Here is a 10,557-nt window from a genome sequence, read left to right as displayed (position 1 = left end):
GGATGTAATCAGTTTTACCACAGTCCCGGATCAGTCGTTTTACCCCTTTCGAGTCAGACACCTCTTGAGAAGGGGATGCAGCAGACCCTCTCCCTAGACAAAGGCACACACATGAAGACTTCTGTGTATCATCTGAGCAGGGCCACCTGCATCCAGAAGGCCCCGGCCTCTAAATGCCTGTGTCATCAAAAGTGAAAATAAATTAACTAAGCAGGCAATTAAGATTCAAGGAAAATGAAACAAACCCTTAAGGAAACTGGGAAAAGGAATAGCAAGATAAAAGCCAGGATAAAAACAGCAGAATTGTTAAATCAATGAGCTGTTTCTTTGGGAAAAAATTAAAACAAAGAAACAGCACCCTGCTAGAAAATAAATCAAGGAAAGAAACTCTGCATCAATATTGTTACAAATGAGAAGGAACATATGTAACCAAAAACAACACATTCAGGATTAAGGGAGTACTCTGCACAATTGCATACTAATACATTAGGAAAACTCAATTTTTTTCCTCTATAAAAATCCAAATTACCAAAATTGACAGAGGAAATAGAAAACCTAAATCAACCACCAAGAAAGAAGTTCCTGTATTTTCTAATATATATATTTTCTGCTCTCCAAAAAGGCAGCGAGATGTGGTGAATTTGCTTCTAAATTATTTCCAATTTTTGAGGTGGATTCCACTCTTTCAATAGTCTGTGTTCAGCTAACGTTTCCTGGGTGCCTACTCTCAGTCCAACACAGTTGTCATGCAAGGTCAATGCTCCTGTGTCCCAAAAAAATGACTGGAAGGTCATCAGTTTCATCCTGGGAGGCACACCTGACCTCCCTCGACCTGACAAGGGAGATAACCTCTCTAAGCTTTGTGGAGAGATCTATCAACAGGAACAAAAATTGGTGTACATGTGTATATGTGACCATTATCTCTTCCAGAATGAGAACTCATATGCATGACAACAGACAGGAAGTTATTTATGTAAACAAGGCGTATAAATTTACTAAGAACATCAAGACCTCTAAGTGAACAAAGATTTAAAAGAGAGAAGCTAACTGACAAAATGTTTACTGAAAGATATTTAAGCTCAAATTAAATAAGACAAGTACTATTTTGCATGTTAAATTAAACTGATTTTCCCCCAGAGCACACATTTTGCCTTGTGTTAGCCTTTTACTCTTAGCTCTGGTGTGGCCGATTTTCCTGAAGGTTGTCTGGCTTTCTGAAACAGGTAGATTGCAATGTGCCGTATTTACTAAAGGGCAATGAAGGCATAAAATAGGCAGCAGCAGGCAGGACACACCACGTGCGGCTCATTTGTACGTGGTCTGCCTGATCCGAGTAGGGGGTGATATTAATGACCTTTCAGACAGATTTGCTTTGACGTCTAGAAGTGAACAGCACGGAGTAACAGCCCAGACAAATGCAGTTTTTAGCAGATTATTAAAACAAAACATGTACTTTTCTCACTCCCCTGCTTGTTTAAAAAACAAAACAAAACAAAACAAAAAAACTGACACTGACCCTCATGTTGTCTGTGCCTTCCTATCACCTGGTAACTAATGTTTATTGAGGAAATAACCTTTTACAGAGAAAAATCAATACTTCAGTCTTACCCAAGCTCCATCCTGAAGATTAAACTTTCATCCTCATCAACTTCTATTTCGTATCTGCTTCATTACTTTGGAGTTTAGACAGAAGCAGGAAATGTCAAAAAATCTTTAAAAAAAAAAAAACTTGACCTGAAATTTTCAATTGCAGTAGCAGAAGACTGGTAGGTCTGGTTCCAAGTGGAGTAAGATGCCCAGGGCAATCGTTACAACCACACAGTGACCCGGCACAACAGAATTTTCTAATGGTGTCTCATTAGGTATTAATGGCATTAAGTAATTACTGTGGAAGTGAACTTGTTGTCAAGGGGATATAAACAAGCAAATCATTTAACAAGATAACATGGCGATAAATTAAAATTGCATTTTGATCAGATTTTAGCATGTGGTAGATTCAAAAGTGAAAAAAAAATGTTCTTTACGTCATGGCTTGTGTGTGTTAAGGACAAGTGGCAAGGACAAGTTTCAGTATGTGGCTCCTGCTTCAGCAGTCTTATGAGAAGTCTGCTTTTAAAATCTTCTACGGACAAATTGCACTTTTTACCAAATATATATATATATATATTTTTTTTAGCTCTTTGATAACTGTTGGGAACAAATCCTCGCCCCACACCTTCCTAAAGAGCGGGAAAAGGAAGTGGCGTGGAATTGGAGCAAAGCAAATGGCTAGAAGCTGATGGTTCCTGAGCGCCCAGTCAGATTTTTCTTCACCTGATTTGCAAAATGTGTAAATGCACTCAACAATTAACTTTTCCTGCCTCAAAGAGGTTTGGCTGCGGTTGCCAAATTGGTGCAGCCAGTGCTTATGAAAACAACATTCACAAACTATTGGATCAAGTCCCAACCGATGTAGGAGTTAAGTAACTAAGCTAATGAACACTTGTAAAAGTTATCATCTAATTCTGCTTATTAAAGGGACACAGGCATCACTGGACTGACCTGATTACAATGGATCTGGGGCATGTGTGGTTCTTTTATAATGCTTTTGGCCAGCAGCATTACAAACAGTGCCGTGGTGATGGGTGAGGCAGAGACGGGAGTGGTCTTCTAACCGAAACGTGGCCTCGCTGTCCACCTTCTTCAGTGGTACAACTACAATAACATGGTCACAGCATTGCCATTTGCAAAGCATTTCTCAGACTCACGCCTGTCCTTCGTTGGCAGATAAAATAACAGAGGCCGAGCAGTCTCAACAGCTTTCCCTCTAGGCTCCAACAATGTTAAATTCAGAACAATGCATATTTCTAAATGGATGGAGCAAGGTTAAAAGCAAGCTCTTTTAACATTTAGTCAAACTTTGACTGTAAGCTCTGCCAAGTCCTGGGGTTTCCCATTTGAGCTAGATTCTGCCCCTGAGAGCCTGTGGTTCTCCCTAATGGATGGACCCAAGAAGGAGGACACAGTGCCGGCTGTGCAGTCAACCAGCGCCCTGAAGGCACCTGCTGTATTAGATGGCATTCTACTGTCACCAGCCTGTGAACAGGGCAGAAAGCAAAGAGAGATCTGTTATTTCTAAGGAATATCAAAGAGAAACTGGCCCAGACCGTGAAGAGAAAGGAAGTGTAAAACAGACTTACAATTTGCTCTAGGATTGACCACCATCTGTGGGTCATAGATCTGATCTACTCAGAACAGTTACAGAACCACCAGGGCTCCTACTTCAACATCGTGTATGTAGGCTCTCAACACGAATGTGGGAATGCACTAATACCCTGGAGTATGAGAACACCATCTGAGAATGACTGTTGGTTAGGGGGGTCACGGCAGTAAAGTCCTACATCCATCTTACTCTGGAAGGTAGAGCCTGGCTCCTAGCCAAGGAATGTTCAATCCATTACACATACACCTTCTGAACAGGTGTGGATCATTTTGTTACAAAGACAGGATGGGAGGGGAAAAAAGCCACTCAAAGTTTCAGTAATTCAATAATTTATTCCTCTAAAAAAGTGTGTAAAAGTATATAGCTCTCATTCACAAGGTATATATGAATGACATTTAAAATGGAGGCCTTTTAGTATTGTTTCTTTTTATCAAAGTCTTTAGTGTACTGTACCAGCGCTATACTGTAGTTTTAAATGAACTTCACATATTTTTGTATTCTTTCAAATTGTTTGCTATATATAAAAGAAGCTCACTGCAAAATGCTTGAAGGAAAAAAGGAAACAAAAGAAATTCAGAACTTCCCAGAAATGTACAGCTTTTACATTTAAAAAAGGTTCTGAAATATACATACAAGCATGCTGCACAATCCCACCCTCTCCCTTCCCCGCTTCCCCTTTTTAGTTCAAACCATGGTAAGAGTTCTGATTTCTGCAGAATTTCCAAAATTAAAAATAAAAAAAAAAAATAAAATAACTTCTCACTCTGTAGCAAATCCAGGGCTTGTACATTTCAGATTAATTCAGTAAAAAACTCACAAGTAAAATAATGCATATTTAAGGGAAATATTATACAGACTTTTTCACACAGAAGTACATAATAAGATTTTTTAAAATCTATTGCCATTCATTTATTTTTGCACAAAAACGTATAAATATGTCACCAGCTTTTCTTAACTTAAAAAACTTAAATAAAAGACACCAGATGAAAACTACCCTTTGCTGCCTTTTTTTTTTTTTAATTTTTGTAGGGGTTTTGTTTTTTGTGTTTTTTTTTCTTTTTTTTTGCTTAGAATTGGGTTTCTAGGGAAGAAAAGCCCCTGCATTAAAAACAGCCCATATTAAAAAAAAATTCAAAGTTCTGATGAATTCTGGGAAAAAAAGCAACCCCAAAGTGGTAAAAGATTACAAATATCTACTTTACAATTTGTCTTCTCACCAAGATAACTTTATACAAGTTTACAATCTTCATCATCTTATGCTCTTCAAAAGGCCTTGAGAATTTTTCCTTTCTGATTAAGAAAAAATAGCACTGCAATATTTTTAAAGTCAATTTTACACTGTACATATTAGATACAAATGGTTTGATATATCAGATTTTTTTTAACCTATACATTGCGAAAGTCACCCCCCCCAATTGGTGGCACAGAGAATAAAATTATCCATTTACAAGTTACTTCTCTGCTTACATATTCCCACCACACAACTTTTTTTAATATAATGTTTTAAACGTTAGATTATTTCAAGAAAAATACTTTTACAAAATCATATCAGTTATTACATTTTTCCTTTTTTTTGTTTTTTTTTTTTTTGTTGTTTTGTTTTGTTTTTTTGTTAATAACCAGGATATGGAAGTCTCTTGGAAGAACTTTAAAATTTGCATGATTCTCTCCACAGATGACTAGAGCTCAACAGCCTGACCAGAGCGGCTTGCGGGAGGCAAGCCAATGCCCACTGCCCTCAGACAGAAATATGCTGCAACATCAGGGTCAGAAACGGGGTCTTAAAGACAACCCTCTTGGGCCTGGAATGAGGAGTCATAAAATACTTCAATTAGCCATTAATGCTTTAAAAAGGCATTTTTTTTTTTTAAAAAGTCCCACCACAAAGGCTCAACTTCAAGTACTAATTTAATGGTTAAGTTGTAATATTTCTTTGAAATAATAGTCCTATGGTCCAGAAAAAAGTCACCATATTTATAACTGATTTTATGAGCAAACACTTTCAATTATGATATGTACATGAGTCCCTTTTGAGCTAATGAGAGGAGAGACCTGGCTTTCAGTAAGAATTCACTAGAAAATATATTTCCGTTGTGACTATATAAAACTAATGAAGGTACTTGCCTCCATGGCTCTGGGTTGAGCTTGACTGCCTTCTGTATAAAAAATGTTATCCTTCATGAAACGCTGGCCACTTTTAATAAGAAACATGGCAGAATGTTTACCCAGTTTGTTCTTAATAAAGCCTACTGCTGGGTGGTTTTGAATATATTACTTTTTAGGCATATCTCCCCAATCTGTTTTCACTCCTTTTCCGGCTTTTAGGACAGAGGTATGTAGTCAAAGAATCCTATGGTGGATCTGAGTTGGGTTTCAGCTACTGTACCTGGTCCTCATGGATTAAAAAAAAAAAAAAAATCAAAAAGTCACAAAAAACATGACAAAACAACTTAAAATAAATAAACAAAATGAAGACGCCTCCAGACCTTTTGTTATCTACACACAGGTATGAAGTCAACCAAAGCATTCATGCTGATCTAGATGGGAGCACTAGGGAGACAGAAACCCCATTATGAAGTCATATACTTGAGCTGGTTCTTATCTTTAAAAAGTCCCAGATTATGGAGTTCGGGTAACCCACAGGCCATACACCAATAACTAGAGGATTTCATCCAAAAGGGCTAAACTGCCCTTGTTTTTAAACAGAGACTGGAAACACAGACTCTTGTGCAAAAGGATACTCTCTTCTGTTTCCCTCTTAAAAACCAGTAACAAAAAAACTTCCTGTGGACCAGTGGTTTGGGGCTGCACACACCATAACCCTGGCTAAAAGTCACTGCTTATGGAAGTCTCCGGGTCCACGAGAGAAGTGTCAGTGAATCCCTCTGGGAATGAGCACTGCAGAGGAGTAATCACAGTGCAGGACTGTAGAGCGTGGTCTCAAGAAGAGGGCGTGGGGCATTTGCAGAGTGGAGCAGGCTCCTCGGATGAGGCTGCAGGAAGGAGGAACTGAGCCAGAGAGAACAAGTGCTTTTCCAATTAAAGTATATTCATGATGGCGTTGTACAACTGAGTGAGCACCACAAAGTGGACGGGAAGGCAGGAGGTGCGGTCCTGGGTGGCCGGATTGCACGTGAGCCAGGACAGAGCGTTGTACTGCTCCAAAACAAACCTGCCGGAGAGAAGACACAGGTCAGAGGCACAGGCGCAGCAGAGGGACGCTGGCTGTACATGTGAGTATTCCAGATGTCAGTGGGGGAGGGCCGGGGTCATTCTTGCCCTGGGCCCTGCGGTCCTTCCTTTCACGTACCCGCTGCACCTAGCCCTGCACAACTGCCACAGGCGGAGTCACACGTGCTGTCTGTATAAAACGGGCACCTGGTTTCAAGGAATTCATATTTAAAAAAAAAAAAAAGGCAGGTGAAATAGCTCATGGATATCTTTATATTAACTACTGAAATGATTCTGTTTTTCCTACACTTGATATTATTCCGATATAATTTTGATACAATTGATATAATTATTAAAATTAACTTCAACTTATTTTACTATTTTAATATGGCTACTAAAAAAATTTAATTAGATTGTGGCTCCCATTATATTTCTCTTCAACAGTGCTGTACTAGAGACTGAAAGCCAAAATCATGTTGATCAGGTTTTTGCTTAATTTCCAAATCATTTAAGAGTTACCAAACACTAGAAAAAGCTTGCATATTTCCGTAAGGTACATGAAGAATGTTTATGACCTGCGAAAGTGAAAGAGAATTAGTGTACACTTCTGGGAGAGATGTCCCAACTATGGAATTTATGTTCCAGTTAATTTTATTTATAAAATCTATGTCAGGGGGAGTAAAAAAGATGTTTTCAAAGCCAAGTGCTTTAAGTTCCAGGCTCTGTCTTCTAACCACCCACCCCCTAATTCTGATCTATTTTCATCACTATAAAATGCCTCCTTTAAATAGGAAGCACAGGCAATTATACTCCTACATACCTATGTAATTTAACAAAGTATACTATCCAGTGCTCACACAGGGGGATTACAGCTTTCACTGGCTAATCAGACAGTGCTCCCTGCACAAAAGGCAGTACACTTTCCACACTTAAAACACCTTGGAAAAACAAAACTGAAGGAAGATTATTTCAGTAATCTTGTACAGTTATGTTGCCTATGTCTGTATCTACCTTAAAACATCAGATGTGGTTTTGGAGTCAAGAGGATGTGGAACCCGCTGAGAATTCCTGGCAGGGAGAAGTTCGTCCGTCTGTGCTACAGAAATGTGGTGATGCAGTGAAGCCTGGCAAAAGAACAAAGACAGTTACCTTCCTGGCCTCATCAACCACGGAGCAGGAAAAAAGGCAGACCCGCGTCAGCTGGCAGCAGATGCCCCCTGGAGTCCTCAGAAGTCACTGCTTCTAGAAGCCTGAATTTTAAACTCACAGTAACCCAATGTGGTCCCAACTAACTCCATATATAGCTTTCCAGCAAATACAAATGCACTGCAAATGATTAGATACCGTGCTTCTTTGGGTTTTAGTCTCTAAAAGGTGACAAAGTCTGGATATGACTGATTGTCTCCTTCTGGTAGTCACTCAACAAGTTCTTCTATCCTGACTTCCCATAAGCTGACAGATCTAGAGGCTCAAATTAGGCTCAGTTTCTTTCTAGGGGAGGGAGGGAAACAGGGTGCATGAACACTTCATAACAGATGCTGTGTCCTCCTTACCGCATCCTATCAGAAGGCAACTAATGTCTGCTGTCCCACTTGAAGTGCAACTGATCACTGGTAAGAGGTTATCAGCATGCTCCATTCATTATAAAGTTCCCCATCAATTTTTCACCTAATGGCTTTAGCATAATTTTACTTTCTTAAATAATTGAGAAATACAGTATGTGAAGAAGAGTTAATATAAATGCTTTTCTATTTTTTAGTTTTCTGATTAATGAATTGTTGCTCAAGTAGCTTCAGAAGGTGTCTGAGAAGATGTTCTGGATTTCAATACAATTATGAACTCATATATTTGTTTCAGTCTCCTGCTACCATTGCTCTTCTTTATGTTCAAATTGTCCCATCATTGGTCAATGGGAACCCTCCAGTAGGTTCCTGGGTCCTTTGAAGTAACTCTAATTACCTTATGCAACTTTCTTGCTTTTTGGTATGACAACATACCATAGGTTCATCTTGAATATTTCTTACTTCAGACCTATAATCAGTCCTTTCTTCAAAGGAACTCTGGTTCTTTCAAGTGATAAATGGTATTTCAGAATGACAACTATAGCAAGAGAATTGTTTATGGATATGAAGCTGTTACTGCTCTTAAGCTTTTTCAGTACACCGAGCTAAAAAATGTGTATGCCTTAAGAGGAAAAAATAAATCTAGGTTCATCCTGACAAGTCTAATCGGAAATAATGATGACATGGATTTTTTATGTAACTTCCTGGGTTTCATCATAGCATGTCATAGCCATTAAAGGAAATTGCTTCAATTGTGTTTGGTTTAACCTCTCCTGGTTTCTTTTTGGAAACACAAGCAGGTGTGTGCATGCACGCACCTTATCACAATTACTACAAGGTAATCTACACTCAGTAGACTGATTATACAACAACAGTCCTCGCTTCATTGTGGATAACTAACACCCCACTGAACGGATGTCCTAGTTTATCCAACTAGTCCCTTACTGGTAAACGATTCGGGTGCTTTCACTTTTTTGGTGTTGCTAGTTTCTTCTGAACAGACGTCCAGAGGTGGAATTGCTGCATCGACAGGGAAGCATGTGGGGTTGTGTCACCTGGCTTTCCTACTGGCACCAGGGCTATCTTCCCCACAGCCCTGCCAACAGAGCATGTTGTCAAATTTCTGGCTTCTTGCCAATCTGTGGGTGAGACATGGATTTCATTCCGGGTTCTTTCATCCAAAGTGGGGGATCTTTTGTTTTAACTCTTAAATTCCAAGATCTACAAGAATGAGCATGTGTCAATGTAAATTTAGCTGCCTCCTGCCCTACTCTAATGAAGGAGCTGAAGCCTATGGCAGAAGAGGAATAGATCAGTCAATGATCACCTCCGCCCAAGCTCACCTTCACCAATGGCAATGCAGCATGGACTGACACACAACCAAGTGTCCACCTGACTCGTGCCCTGTGGGCCCCACCAAGTCTCCACGTTGCATTAACGTGATTGCTTCCTCTGTGTTAATGGTTTTGGGTTCCTCTCTTGATTTACTCCCCACCCCACCCCCCACAAACTGTATTTAAAATCCCCTCAGAGTATAAGAAGATGTGAAAGAAACAGAGAGCACAGTAAGACTGTGCTAAGATTCAAGTCTCTAACCAAACCCGAATTTAAGCATAAGACCCTCTTCCCCAAAACTTCAAATATGACAGCAAACCAACCTTTAGGAAGAGGGGGCACTGGTTCTGAGCCTGTGGACACGATGACCAAAACCACTGGGGGAGATTCTCCGCTTTGGCAGTTGATACAAAATACCCGAGGGCCAGAGGCTGCTGCTTCAGCTCCTCAGGTGCCTCTCTAGAGAGAAGACGCTCACCCTGACTCTGAAAAACAAAGTCCCAAGAGCATGATCAGCACTCATCACTTCGAAGAGAGCTCTGCAAATCAACTTTTTACCAAGTCACTCCGCACACTGTGGACCCCCTTCTGGCAGCTTTTCGCACAAAAACGCCAGGTGACTGAGAAAGGTCAACAGGGGAGGCACATGGTCTTTGCTGCATGCGAAGACATCTGATAAATATGGTCCAGGCAGAAGGTACCAGCAAAACTAACTACATCTACATGAGTCAAGCAAATACAGGTTTATTTGCTCTGGTTTCTTTTCTGTTAAAGTAAGATGGGTTCCATGGCATCAGGCATCAAACTAAAGGTGGAAAGGAAGGCCTCCGGCTGCTGAAGGCACCCCCACACCCAAGTGCTCTTTCACCAGCAATCAATCAAAACACATGAGCGCACCTGACTGTCTAGTGTCAACAACACGGATGTTAGGAAAACGTAACACTGCACCACTCCTTGTGTGACAACAGTGTCCCTGGCCCCCCATAGTGGTGTAAGATCTGCTCAAGAAGAGGTTTTGTTTTAATTTTCAGCAAACTCCTTAATATGAAACCTCTGTGAGAGCCTTACTGTGCATTTGGCAACTGATATTTTCCTCATCTTTGGTTCTTTTAGCTGGCTCCAAGAGCTGAAAATTACTTTTTATGCAAGCAGTAAGAAGTCATCATTTGTTTTCAAAGGCCTTCTGTTTGGAGGAAAAAAAATAGTCCTCAACTATCATATCAAATTGCATTAATTCTGAGTTGATCAAAAAATAAAAACTTACTGTAACCCTGAACAAATTCTTTC

General features: G+C 39.9%; 1 protein-coding gene across 2 annotated transcripts in view; it reads right to left on the bottom strand.

Moving 5' to 3' along the window:
- Window positions 1-1,719: 1,719 nt before the first annotated feature.
- The window catches only part of MED13L (mediator complex subunit 13L), a 289,872-nt gene continuing 281,034 nt past the window's right edge, over window positions 1,720-10,557 (bottom strand). For both annotated transcript variants that reach the window (XM_032309204.1, XM_032309206.1), the window contains exons 29-31: window positions 9,594-9,755; window positions 7,385-7,497; window positions 1,720-6,374 (exon numbers count right to left, since the gene is read on the bottom strand). In XM_032309204.1, the coding sequence (XP_032165095.1) occupies window positions 6,242-6,374; window positions 7,385-7,497; window positions 9,594-9,755 (408 nt within the window). In that variant the 3' untranslated portion in view covers window positions 1,720-6,241. The remainder of the gene's footprint in view (window positions 6,375-7,384; window positions 7,498-9,593; window positions 9,756-10,557) is intronic.

This window comes from Mustela erminea, chromosome 13, assembly GCF_009829155.1.
Source record: "Mustela erminea isolate mMusErm1 chromosome 13, mMusErm1.Pri, whole genome shotgun sequence".
NCBI classification, from domain to species: domain Eukaryota; kingdom Metazoa; phylum Chordata; class Mammalia; order Carnivora; family Mustelidae; genus Mustela; species Mustela erminea.
Note: the sequence above shows the minus strand (reverse complement) of the source record. Positions and strands in the feature narration are given on the sequence as shown.